This window comes from Periplaneta americana, chromosome 4, assembly GCF_040183065.1.
Source record: "Periplaneta americana isolate PAMFEO1 chromosome 4, P.americana_PAMFEO1_priV1, whole genome shotgun sequence".
Lineage (NCBI taxonomy): Eukaryota > Metazoa > Arthropoda > Insecta > Blattodea > Blattidae > Periplaneta > Periplaneta americana.
The window spans coordinates 32,603,727-32,618,274 of record NC_091120.1 but is presented as its reverse complement, the minus strand read 5'-3'; the positions used below and the strand labels follow the sequence as shown (position 1 = coordinate 32,618,274).

The window sequence follows — 14,548 nt, the reverse complement described above, 5'->3', positions numbered from 1 at the left end:
ACTGTTTCCCCACACCAGGATTTCATACTTTAATATGCTATGAAAAAAATAAATATACACTTCTCAGGTACTGCCCGGTATTTTGTCTTTAATTAAAGATAACTTAGTGTAATAATTATTTTGCAAATTATTATTTATTACAATTATTCTTAGCTTCCTGTTTCATTGTTTATTGAGACTATTGATCGACAAGATCCGTGTATAGGAAATGAAAATATTCAACAACTAATAATTCCTTTCGTACCATTGTCAGAAATTCAGGTTGTTTTTGATAGTCATATAGAGAATATTGAGTCTGAAGTGATGGATTTAGTGTTACATATACATAGAAAGAATTTATATAAGAGGAACACTTGCTCGAGGAAGTAGAAGAGAGATTCTCACCTAATCAGGTTGCGAAAGTAAAACATAATACAACTTACTAATGTAGTTGAAGGTTGGAACAATCCTTCCCAAAAACAAATTGTCACACATCAATCTGGAAATTTATAGAATTTGTTAAGAAGAACCAAAAGAACAATGAAATTAAAAAAATATATATCTGGAAAGATTTATTGTAACAGATACAGCAATAATAGTTAAGCTATTTTTCAACATATTCCCCACCGAAATTGAGACATTTATCATAGTGTAAGATCAACTTTTCTATCCCTGTGTCGTAGAAGTCTGCACATGGGATCGGAACCAGTATGTGACAGCCATCTGCACCTCTCTGTCGACCCCATGGTATACAGTTCCAGTGGGGAATATTTTGAAAAGTAGCTCAACAGTTGCTATATCTATTCCAATAATTTTTTCCAATGAAATTATGTTTTCTTTCTGTAAACGGTCCCAGGCGAATTAGTTTTTTACTGCCCCTGTAATTGCGCTCGAGTGGCCAGAATTTGGATAAGCAAAAAAAAAAAAAAAACTTTTTTTATCTGTCCCCATGAGAATGCTTGTAAGATTACTGGTGGAGCAATAGATCGTTGCTAATTCAATTCTAATAAGAATCGATTAATATATTTATTGAAAATTATTGTAATTATTATCATAGGTACTGTATACAGTATGATACCTCCGATATTTTTACAGTTATAATAATAAGCGCATGATAATGGAAGTAGAATTATTCTATAATTGGTGATGCTCTATCTTCACTGAATAACATTATTTTATTATATCTTTTCCGAAGATATTTGCTTTGTTTTTTACTTAAGAGATAGCGTCCCGTGGACCACAATTAGGTTGTTAATCAAAACCTTCTATTGAAACTATCAATTCTATTAGTATCGATATTGTTTGGAAGTATCGAGAGTGTTATTCGAGATGTCCTTGCAGTTTGTCTTGAGCTACTATCTGGCGGAGAAGTTCGTAAGTTTCTGTGTACTATTCAGCGCTGCAGTGCACAGGAAGTTAGGAAGTTGTTGGCGGAAGAATTCGAATGTGAACCAGAATAAGAAAATATTTCAATGTTTTAAACCATTTTTCCTGTTCGCGTTTGTGTTATTAATTCAAATAAGACTTTGAACTCCTTCTGGTTAAACTATTGTATGTATGAGTATTTTTTAATATTAGTTTTAAATAAGTTAGACTAGCAAATTCTCATAAACATTAACTCTGATGAAATCAATTACGTTCCGTTATCTTCATCTCTAGGGTATTTCTTAACCACTTCAGAGAACTAAAAAAAAAAAAAAAAAAAAAAAAAAAAAAAAAAAAAAAAAAAAAAAAAAAAAAAAAAAAAAACATTTTAACAATGAAATGCTACAAGAGAATAAGAAACGTTCCTATGATAACAAATGAATTTCAAATATACAAGGTGAACCGTAACTAATGTAATTAATTTCAGGGGGTTATTCTTTGAGATATTTCAAACAAAGTTCAATACTATTTTGCTCGTTTTTGCTTCCTTGTCGAGATAAAAATGGTTTTATATGAAACATTTCATAGCGTGTTTTGGGATAGCTATTGATTTAATTCCCGATATGCTCAGTCAGTTGTAAGAGAGCAGTCAGTATATTATGATAATAAATGATGTTGATAATTTAGTTCTCTAGCCATCAATCCATTATCATCATTTAATAACTTTATCATATCTGTATGTATGGGAAATGCCTGTTATTATTCGGTTGAGAAGCTTTTGTCATTTAGTCTACTCTCGAAAAAGCTGAAAGTTAGAATTTATAAAACAGATTACCGGTTATTCGGTATGGTTGTGAAACTTGGACTGTCACTTTGAGAGAGGAACATAGGTTAAGGGTGTTTGAGAATAAAGTTTTTAGGAAAATATTTGGGGCTAAGAGGGATGAAGTTACAGGAGAATGGAGAAAGTTACACAACGCAGAACTGCACGCATTGTATTCTTCACCTGACATAATTAGGAACATTAAATCCAGACGTTTGAGATGGGCAGGGCACGTATGGGTGAATTCAGAAATGCATATAGAGTGTTAGTTGGGAGGCCGGAGGGAGAAAGACCTTTAGGGAGGCCGAGACGTAGATGGGAAGATAATATAAAAATGGATTTGAGGGAGGTGGGATATTATGATGGAGACTGGATTAATCTTGCTCAGGATAGGGAGCGATGGTGGGCTTATGTGAGGGCGGCAATGAACCTCCGGGTTTCTTAAAAGCCCTAAGTAAATAAGTAATCATGTCTGCATAGTTTTTTTAACTTAAAAATTGTAGTTACAATTAAAGCATGAAGTGTGTAATCAATCGTGAGTGAATAGATCGTAAACTTAATGCGGCTACCCGGCTCTAGGCCGAGCCGCTGTCAGACTCCTGTTACGCAACTTGCAGCGTGCTATCGGTAATTCGTTACACTACAAACTATTAATATATAATATTACTAAATATAATCTGTTAAAACATAATTTATTCATCCAAATTAAGTAGATGCTCAAACTGTCTGCCTTCTTGTTGCAAACATTTTTCACACCTGTTATGAAGTGACACGTCACTCGCTGCAGTTTCTTTTGAGAAATGGAGGTGATATTTACTTTGTTGCTATTTTTCAGCTCTTTTGGGTAATATTAATTATTTTTTGTACACTTTGTACTTTAGAGTCCCTCTGAGATAATAGTACATTATGCAACGAGCCTATAATGGTAGTAATTAAGACGCGAGGAGTTTATGAAACGAGCGCAAGCGAGTTTCATAATTTTTATACGAGCGTCTTAATTACCATTATAGGCAAGTTTCATACGACTTTTTATGCTCGACCATATTTCTAACTTGAAATTATTCATAACTATTCATGTTATTGTTATGTGAGTGCAATAGCGTACCTCATAAATTGTGAGATGTGCGCAGACGAGAAAGTAATGATTTTTTCCGGGAAACGAATGTCGACGACCTTGATATAATCTAGAGAGTAAGGTAAAAATTAATCTTGATATAACCTTGAAATTGAATTCGATATTGAAAAACGAGATGACAAATTGAATTTATTTGAATATTATTTACAATTAACGCTAATTATTATAGTAACAGAACATAACCTTCTGCGACAGTATTGGATTTCCAGCCTCCGTGACGTTTCTCTAGTTGTCTTTCGATTGCATATCCGAGAATAATCGAAAACCTGAACTTTAATGAATAGGTGTACTTTAATGACATGCATTAAAGGACTGCTACCAGGTGTATAATTACTACATTTCGGCATGGTCGAGCATAAAAATCATAAACGGTTAAGTCGGAAGACCTACGGGACCAAATATTGCTACTGATGGAAAAATGAAAAAAAGTACTCTCTCTCCAACAGGATTCTGCGACAGTACATGGAGTTATCTACGCTTATGGACGAACTTCATAGAATACTTTTTCTTGTATACTTTCTTAATATTATAATTGCTTATAATATAGTTTTGATTTTTACAGAAATTTATATGTAGGTTATAATCGAAAACCATTATTGCTTTGTAGTGATATTCTGATATTAGGCCTATTTGTTTGATAAATAACAATAATACCGGTACTGGGGGAGCGATTGCCAACTTCAGACTTTTCTTTTTCCCCGGGAGAGCAAACCGTAAAACATTTTATTGCTATGAAAATTGTCCCATTCTGTACAAGGCACTGAGGTAATCATTAATGAAGAAATAACATGTTAAAGACCTTTACAACCTTTGTAAATAATCCTCTTACAAAGATTTCAATCCAAATTTTCCCATTTGTTCCGAATCGTCTAAACTTTCCTTGTAAGTTACGGAAAGGCACAAAGAAAGGTTCTGAGAGTGCATGTACTTTAACGTTCGAGAAATTATCAGTGGCGATTCCAAGGATATGAGAATGATCCTACAGTTTAATTTTGTGCCTCTGAGGATAGAAAACATTTTAATTACAGATTTTATTTTCAATGTGTCCCGATGTAATAATTTTCTTCAAACTTCCACTTTCTGTCGTGAGTTGGCGCAACTGCACATCTCAAACCTTAAGAATACTTTCAGAGAACTATCAAAATATCTTACAGCAAACGGGTTTTTCTAGCATTGAAGTTACGGTCAGGGGTGAGTGCGGAGGGCGGGGTATGGTTTGTGTTTAACCGCGTTTTAGGATATGACCATACATCCTAATACTACGACCCTTCTTTCTGGGTGGTGGTGTGGAAATCTTGTCAGAGACTGCATGCAATGCGAATTTTCAAGTACCCTTGTAGCCTCCTTAAATGCAGTTCATTGGTCATTTTAAAAGAATAGAATAAACGAAATAATAAATAATTTAAAATGATATAATATAAAAAGAAAATGAGTAAAAACCAAAATTAAATAAAAATAAATAAAATTAGCTATAATAAAACACAGGACTGCCGAAAGAATATCTGAATTTGTATTTGATCATTTAAAAGAATTTAACTGTAGCAAGAAATTAATTTCGCATGCTCTATTATTATTATTATTATTATTATTATTATTATTATTATTATTATTATTATTATTATTTTCTGTCTTGGTCATCAGTCGTCAATCTCATATCCTACAAACAAAAAATATCACGAGTCGCCACTGGAAATTATATTTTCTTTCCGAAAGATATGATCACTTTACGTTATTTGTCCTATTTCCCTAAATATTAAGTTATCATTAATTCACTTAAAGTGATTTTACTTACTGCAACACATGAATAATGTTTCTGAGTGAATATTTGCTACTTCTTCCTTATGAAAGTGTAGAAAAAATATATATTTTTTTTTAATTTTCTGGATGAATATACTACTTTGCTCTGTATCTCTAACGGCTAAAATTATATTAATTTCGAGAAGAATTTATTTCTTGTATATCTGAAGTTTTGTGATCGTAGGCGTAATTCTGTAGGACAGTAATTAATTTCTCTGAAATAATTAAGGCGTTCCCTGGAATAACAACTTAACTTACATTACGTCTTTTTTCCTTTTCCAGCATATGTTGAATTCTTAATAATACATCTCGCTTGTGAAAAAATATAATTTTTCTTCCAACAAATACAACGCGCCCCCTACAGTAGAAATATTTTCTGCGCAATGCTGTTATATAAGATCTAAAGTGTTTGTATCTCAAAGTGAAGATTTTGTAGTTAAGTATTTGTTTCAGGAAAGTCTGAATTATTTTCAGAGATTACGCTCTATATCTGTGTTAAGTAAAAAAAAAAAAAATCAAGAAAATTGTGTGTGCCGATTTCAAGAAAATTGTCTTCTCCCACTAATATTTCAGCGAAAGTTTTGGTACCAGAGATAATAAATACGTAGCCTACGTGTATTTCTATGAAAATATTGAAATAGGTATTTTTGCATCATTACCGTAATCTAAAAGTAAAATTAATATTATCCATGCGTGATACAGGCTTTAAAAGCTATGTGTTCTCTTAATATACCTAGTTGACGAGATTACACATAATTATTTAACTTACTTTTGTGCAATTTTTATTTTAAATACACTGTGAACACTATTCTTCTAGTCCACACCTGTGGAGTAACGGTCAGCGCGTCTGGCCGCGAAACCAGGTGGCCCGGGTTTGAATCCCGGTCGGGGCAAGTTACCTGGTTGAGGTTTTTTCCGGGGTTTTCCCTCGACCCAATACGAGCAAATGCTGGGTAACTTTCGGTGCTGGACCCCGGACTCATTTCACCGGCATTATCACCTTCATTTCATTCAGACGCTAAATAACCTAGATGTTGAAACAGCGTCGTAAAATAACCCAATAAAAAAAACTATTCTTCTATCAAATTAGAGTACCGGGTCTTTCCCGGGGATGAAAGACTGTCGAAGTGAGATGTCAAACACTAGTTTATTCTAGTGTCGTGGTCAAGAAAGCATGGCACTCCACCTTCATGGCCTCCAAGCCTCTTCATAGCGTGTATAAGTGATATAATTCATGTTTACCTATGAACACAATTGAAGAGTCCACTGCAAGAATGATGGATGTCATTTGGAATACATTTTGCAGGAGAAGCAATTGAAAGTTTGAAATGGTTAGCGCTCAAAGCTTAATTATGATTTTCCGAACATTACTGGACAATGACTATCAGTGTTAATGCCATATAACTCAGTATGTGCATTCTATATGTCTTAAGCTATGCACTGACAGTCTTGGTTCATTTTCGACGAGAAATAGACATCCATCATTCTTCAATTGGTACGTCTGTGCCGGTTATAATTTTTGTTTCATTTAATTCAAACACAAACAATAGACTTTAGATTATATGGGTAGAATAAGAAGATGATGTATGTACGTATGGGATTTCATTTGTTTTTGTGATTTATTTTACAGCTGTGGAGACTCGATGAACCGTATTCGGCTGTGCTGGAGTTAACTCGGTAAGCACAGATAATAATTATATTAGACTATTATTTCTTTGGGTTATGAGCAATTTGGCTTGAACCGTCTATGTTCCAGCTACAGTAGAGCGTCTCGTTTAGGCACAGTGAAAACGTAAAGTAGAGGTAACGTGTGGGAGAGGACGAGCCGTACGATAAACACGAGGGATGCACAAGAATTTAGTTACAACATTTATGGAGGAGCATTAATTGAAATTAAATTTTCCAAAAACACACAAAACAAAAACACACATTGCATAACGTTATCATATACACATGTACAGTAGTGGCAAAAAAAAAAAAACGGACCGACCGTTGTAGCTGATTTCAGAGTTACAGATTCAAATTTTGCTAGTTATAAAACACATCCATCTTGTATAATTAATTGTAACAATGAAATTTATTGCATTTGTTCGATTCTTACCGTCTTTTGTTTCCTTCAGTGTCTCAAACGTACAGACGAAAAACTTTGAGAGTTTTATTTTCATATGGCATCAATATTACATTTCTACCTCTATTCGGCAAAGATAACTGCGTATTTTTACATTAAATAGCAGTACATACCTCTGGCTTCACCATCCATATTGAAATTACCACAGTTTGACACAATACACAGCACAGAATTCTTTTGTATCAGCTACAAGGGTCGGTCCGGTTTTTTGCCACTACTGTGCATAGAATTAACCTGTGTTGAAATACAGATACTTTACCAATCTTGCCTACAATTTCACCAATTTCCTTCTACGACATTTCCTTTTTATAGGTATCTATGTATTTTTTTGAATTCATATGGTACAGGGCGAGATGATTGGATCATCATCATCATCATCATCATCATCATCATCATCATCATCGTCCAATTCAAGCACTAGTCCTAGTGGTCTGTTTCGGTCTCATTTGTCTCATGCCATCTTTTTAATGGTCTTCCAGAAGGACGCTATCTTTCTGCTGCATTCACTCGACATGCTGTTTCCAATTAACTCAATAGATTTGAAGGAAATTTAATATACGTTGGACGTTCAATTCTTCCATAGACTAAAGTAGGTCATGCTAAAATGTTGTACATCTTTAATCTTGCATGTTTCTGTACTAAATTAGGTTTGAAAACTGAATTGATAATGCCGATAACTTTTACAAAATCAGTTACTTTAGAATCGATATCCTTTTCTTTTTCATATGAAAGACGATACCCTAAATAGTTAAATGTGTTCGCTTTCAGTTGTTATAGAATTCTGTTTATGCTCGACCATGCCGAAATGTAGTAATTATACACCTGGTAGCAGCCCTTTAATGGATCTCATTAAAGTACACCTATTCATTAAAGTTCAGGTGTTCCACCAATCAGAAAACACCATTGTAGCAATATGAAAGCGCAAGTATCGATTATTCTCGGATATGCAATCGAAAGACAACTAGCGAATCGTCACGGAGGCTGGAAATCCAATACTGTCGCAGAAGGTTATGTTCTGTTACTATAATAATTAGCGTTAATTGTAAATAATATTCAAATAAATTCAATTTGTCACATCGTTTTTCAATGTCTAAATCAATTTCCAGGTTATATCAAGATTAATGTTTATTTTACTCTCTAGATTACATCAAGGTCAGTGACATTTGAAGGGTACACGGGAAAAACGATCAAGGTCCATCAAAAATCGAAATTGAGTTAATAATGCCATATTATAGTGGAAAGGAAGTATTATCATGTGGTCTAGCTAGTAATAAGAAATAATCGTTCTTTACATTCCACTACATCAATTTCTATTAAATACACATAACTAAGTATTAAGTGCTTAAACGTTAAAATTCATTTTTCTCGAAACTTTCTAAAATGGACCTTGATCGTTATTCCCGTGTACCCTTCATTTGTTTTCGGAAAAAATCAATACTTTCGCGTCTGCGTACATCTCACAATTTACGAGATATTGCAACGAGGCCAGTTCCGCTCCCCAGTCAGATAAGAATAGCATGAATACTTATGAATAATTTCAAGTTAAAATATGGTCGAGCATAAAAAGTCGTATGAAACTTGCCTATAATGGTAATTAAGACGCTCGTATGAAAATTATGAAACTCGCTTGCGCTCGTTTGATAAACATACTCGTGTCTTAATTACTACCATTATAGGCTCGTTGCATAATGTCTTATTTCAATACAGATTTTACTTCTTATTTGATATTTACCTTTAAGCGCCATAAATTTTGACTTTTCTACAGAAATGGTCATATTATAGTCTTTTGCAACTGTGTTTAATGAATATATTGACTTTTGGATGATTGAAAACATGATTAATTGAAGTTTCATAATTTATTTGTGAGGAATTGCTAAATACACGATGTTTTGCAGCCATATTTGTGATATCGTCATTCATTTGTTTTCTGAATGAACAACTATTATCGCTATCAGTTTGAAGCCAAGTCAATCCAGAGCGATGAACGCTAGAGCAGACCGCTGCAACGCGTTGTAAAGAAACCAGCTTCATTTGTTTACATGTAGAGCTAATCGAGCGGTGTTATTCTCTCGGCGTTGATTGCCATAATGGAACCATGGCGTATACCTACCATAACAATTCACAGACTATAATCTTGTTTCTTCCGATTGTAGACAATACTGGCAACCATAACCGTGCTGGCGAAGTAGTAGTGAGACTCCCACGTGGAACGGACAAGATGCCTTAAGGAGCTCGTTCTACTAAAAGGAGCTGTATACTATAAAATAAAATAAACCCTGCTAACAACTTGTAATGGTTTATTAGTACTGGTTTGGTTCTCTAGTATTGTTCACTGGTATGATGCACGTACGCAACATTGTCTGTACAAGCTGTATATAAATACATTTCACTTCTATTTGTATAAATAGTAAACAGAAAAATGTGATCTATGCCCTAACATATGATACAAGAAGCCCTATCTTCTGTGTGATCAAATTTGCAGTACCTACAGTTTCTCTGCTATAATTAATAAATTAATTAAGCCTTTGGAATATGTAGTACCGGTATCATAGTTCTTACAATGGAGGTACATCTATGGTGAACACTGTTGGAACTAGACTTCAGAAAACATGAATTTGAGCATCTTAAGAAGCAAACTAGTTTTGCACCACTCAGTAAATTTTAATTTGAATTACGCTCATACCTTACAACTATATGTATTTGTCTATTCACAATTCCATGACATCTTATTTTTTAATTTTCAAAAAGAAATTTATAAGCAAATTGTTATTGTATGGCACAAATGGATGATTCCCTAAAATTCTTGTATTTGCTGAAAAAATAACACTATAAATTTGTTTCACACGTTTATAAAATGAACGGTTTACTGTAGTACACTCGATAAAAGTATAGTTTTTTTTTTTTTTTTTTCGTTAGCTGGCATATGAATCTCATACATTTGTGCACTGCACGTGCTGTACTCGCTAAATGCAGCGTGAGGTTAGGCCGGCGTCGGTCTAACAGTGAGCAACCTGAGAGTACACTCATCATTTTGCGCAAGGCGGTCATCCCATCGCGACCGGCAGTCCTTGAGCAAAATCGTGACTGTACATAGTTATTGTAAAGGCTGCGGCAAAACATCCTCCCTAATTTAAAGTTTAAATAAAAAAAACAGATGAATCAAAATAAGGAAACTGTATTAATATGAATAGTATCTAAACAGTGGGGAATTTAGGTTTACATCCGTTGCCATAGCGATATCAAATGACATGCGCAAAACAACAAGAATTGAATAGGAAACTTTATTAATATGAATGGTATCTTAACAGTGGGGAATTTTTCATTTTTTGAATAACGTGTCTCTCAAGTGGTGTCCTTCACTATACCTGGTAAGGTTTATCTTGTCTCAGTAGCAATAAAACCAAGTCCCTTTAAATGAGGGTGGAGATTTTAGGAGGGTTGTAAATTTTCAGAATTCCTTTCAAAACCTTGTTATTGTACAGGCTGCCGGAACTCAGTTTCTTGAAAGACAAGCTCAGTGACGGAACTACACAGTACGAAGAGAGATATTTTGTAATTTTATTTTGCGCTACAGAATGTATCAACTGGTCCCTTCCGCCACTGGATGGATGGACAGCATCGCTTCACTCCCCCATTGCCATAACAATACAGACGAAGTAAGACATATCTCCTTTCATCCACACCTGTGGAGTAACGGTCAGCGCGTCTGGCCGCGAAACCAGGTGGCCCGGGTTCGATTCCCGGTCGGGGCAAGTTACTTGGTTGAGGTTTTTTCCGGGGTTTTCCCTCAACCCAAGGTGAGCAAATGCTGGGTAACTTTCGGTGATATCACCGGCATTATCACCTTCATCTCATTCAGATGCTAAATAACCTAAGCTGTTGATAAAGCGTCGTAAAATAACCTACTAAAATTAAAAAATTACCTCCTTTCACAGTGAGACAAGATACATCACACAGACTCTATCAATGCATTGTTGAATGCGACTTCGGAAATTCTGCATCACTCTAACTAGCATTTATTGAGGAATAAGACCAATTTCTTCCTGTATTGCATTTCTTAGGTCTGGCAAAGACCTCGGCCGATGTTTGAACATCTTAGCCTTAAGTTGTCCCCATAGAAAAAAAATCGCAGGTTGCAAGTTCTGGTGATCGTGCTGGCCAGCGGGCGTCGCCACGTGAAGAAATTAAGCGTCCGGGAAACATCTGTCTCAGGACTTGGAGGGAAATCTGAGCTGTGTGAGTGGTGGCTCCGTCCTGCTGAAACCATACCTGGTCAATCTGCAGCGCATTGAGTCTTGGTGCCAAACAATTGTTGATCATAAAAGAGTACCGCTGAGAGTTCACTGTCACAGTAGCACCATCCTCTTCAAAAAAGTAAGGACCAAGTATCCCGACTCTTGCAACCTAGCACCATACAGTAACATGGTCGTTATGTAGAGGCTTTTCATGAAGTTCACGAGGGTTCTGTCCACTCCAATATCGGAAATGTTGATGATTCACGCATGTAAACCTAAATTTCCCACTGTTTAGATACCATTCATATTAATACAGCTTCCTTATTTTGATCCACATGTTTTTTATTTAAATATTAAATTAGGGAGGATGTTTTGCCGCACCCTTTATTTTCAAGACTAAAAAAGTTACAATTACAATACTGTGCTATGTAAGAAACTGAAACTTACATTGTAATGAAAGTAGGTAATGTACATCTCCACAACTGTACAACATTAAAGCGGCTTTGTTGTGCACATACTCATGTAAATCACAGTATATAAAAGTATTGAAATTGTTATTGCATGGAATACGGTAATCTCGACTCGACTGGCAATAACTTCGTTGCCGTGGTTCGCCCTGTATCCCTGGCCTCTATCCCGATGGTCTCATTGATACTTTTTACTCTCTGTATCGCTCATCCGGGATATGATTGCAATTCCGTTGGCGTAGCAGCTGTAGCCGTTAGCCGTTTCTCCTTTACCCCTGTGGTCGTCTCCATATATCGCCTTCTTACCCTGTAAAAGATGATGCACAGTCATTCAGATTATCCGACAGATCTCATTATACAGGGACATCATTTTATTTTTACTAACATTTTTAATATTAACCTGGCTATACCTTTAGAGAACCGGAAACATAGATTGCTACCCCCTTCCACGACTGTAGTTCGATGATACTGGCGTAAAACACAAACAAATCACTCTACTAGATATAGGAGGGAAGAAAAGTAGTTCATCCATTTACGTAAACTAGGAAATATCGCGATTTTGAGTTCGATAATTTTCATTAGGTTTTTGTTTAATCTTAATACAGTACTGTATTAAGAATAAGTGTTTTTACTCACGAACTGAGTTAGCCATGCGAACGTATTCATTATGCAGTGTATATTATACTGTCTACAGCACATTAGCGTACACTATAGAGAATGAAGTTAAATGGAAAAGTAATCATAATATGGATATTTAAACACATTTTTGAAAATGGTGGCCGTTCATTTCGATACAGGCTTCAGTTCTTTTGTGCATATTATCGCACTATAGACTATTGCATCTAATTCCAATTGCCAGTTTCGTCCTTCCTACTAGTAACTCATGTTGAAATAATTTTGTACCTAGTCTATAAAAGAGTACCTTACGTACTGTAAATTCAATCTTCACTTCTGCCCGACCCGCACAGATAAAATTACTCAGACATGCTATCTACTGTCCGTCCAAGTGGTTATGCCGCAGGATCGTAGAAATGGGGGAAATCACGCGACAGTTAATTACTTAATGAGGCTCTTTTATTTAAGTTATTTTAAACAGTTGTATACTATTACGTAGACGTTCAATTCCTAAGAGAAATTAATGTTCTCAGAAAAGAGCTAAGACAGCCCTGCTTTTACAGAGAGGCGAGCAGAAGCAGGTGAGGGAAATCGGGATACGACGTAGGCAAACGGACAGTACCTGTGCGAAAATATGATTCAATATTGAAAGCTCTTTCGTCACTGGAAAACGCTAACATATTTCTGGAACGTACCATACTCACTAACTCAGTGCTGTTTACTATATGCGGTCTTGGATCTGTGTGTAGAGGACAGCTGGAACTTCAGTAGTAGAAGGGGTGGGAGTGAAGTACATTAAAAAAATCAAGTACAATAAAAATTGAAGTAAAAATAAAATGATGTCCCTGTATAAAGATTTCGAGGTTTTAGACATAAAAAAGAATTAGAAAAATACAGTACTCAAAAACATTGGACTTTGTTCGAATGTATCATTTAACAAATTACACAGGTCTGCTATGAAAAAACTTAAAAACTATTAGCTTTCCTTTGTGAATTTTTGTGTGCTGAAGCCAGAAATTACATCAAAATGACATATCACGTACCAGTTTTACATAAAATTATATTTTATATATTATAGTATATATATATATATATATATATATATATATATATATATATATATATAATAGTATTAATATAAAAAAACTGGTCACATAATCATACCAGTTTTACATAAAATTATATTTTATATATTATAGTATTAATATAAAAAAACTGGTCACTTAATCATTCTGGGGATCCAAAATTCCCAAAGCAAGTCTTCACAGAAAATCAAAATTTGGGGACAGTTTTGACCCCTGGGGCCCCAAAATTTTAAATTTTACTTTTAATTCAGGTATAGAAATGTTTCAAAAATAATATTCTCCATTTCTATCACATTGAATTTTTCGAAATATTTAAAAGTATCGAATACATTCCAAAAAAGAAAAAAAGAAACAATGTACACTATAATGTACATCAGGCCTGAAGGGGTTAATGTAAAATTTTGTACCAACATGTTGATGAGCATCAAAAACATAATCTAGAAGACTGTGTGATGTAGAAAGTGGAAGTCTTGAAGAGTTTACCAGTTCGAACTCAATGATTTAATAAGAGATTTAGAATTACCCAAGGAAAAAGCTGAGCTCTTAAACTCCAGATTAAAATAAATAAATTTGCTGACACTAGGAAGATATTGACCTCTAGGGAGGAGTTCAATTGGACGTTCTGCTAAAAGATGGATTGAGTTCCGTAATAGGCTACATGGCCTAGTACATGATTGACGGACGATGATGATGATGATGATGATGATGATGACGATGACGACAGTGAAAACTTAAAGGTGAACAAGGTTATAGGTTATTTTTATTGGTAAAAGCTCTGATGACGTATATACGCGTATCAGATTGGCCATTCTTATATTATGAAAGAGAACAAACACCAGGACTCCACTCTCGAAAATGAATTTTTTTGGTAACGACCGCTAGATGGAAGTACTGCTGCAAACAATTACTCCATGCATTT

At 34.8% G+C, this 14,548-nt stretch overlaps 1 protein-coding gene and 1 long non-coding RNA gene across 6 annotated transcripts in view; one reads left to right on the top strand and one right to left on the bottom strand.

Annotated features, from left to right (window-relative positions):
- Nucleotides 1–14,548, top strand: part of LOC138697672 (uncharacterized) — an 85,616-nt gene that overhangs the window by 34,759 nt on the left and 36,309 nt on the right. The gene's annotated exons all lie outside the window — the stretch shown is intronic.
- LOC138697671 (very long chain fatty acid elongase 4-like) overlaps nucleotides 9,508–14,548 on the bottom strand; it is a 503,185-nt gene continuing 498,144 nt past the window's right edge. For all 5 annotated transcript variants that reach the window (XM_069823121.1, XM_069823118.1, XM_069823120.1 and 2 more), the window contains exon 8: nucleotides 9,508–12,236. In XM_069823121.1, coding sequence (XP_069679222.1) covers nucleotides 12,108–12,236 — 129 coding nt within the window. In that variant the 3' untranslated portion in view covers nucleotides 9,508–12,107. The remainder of the gene's footprint in view (nucleotides 12,237–14,548) is intronic.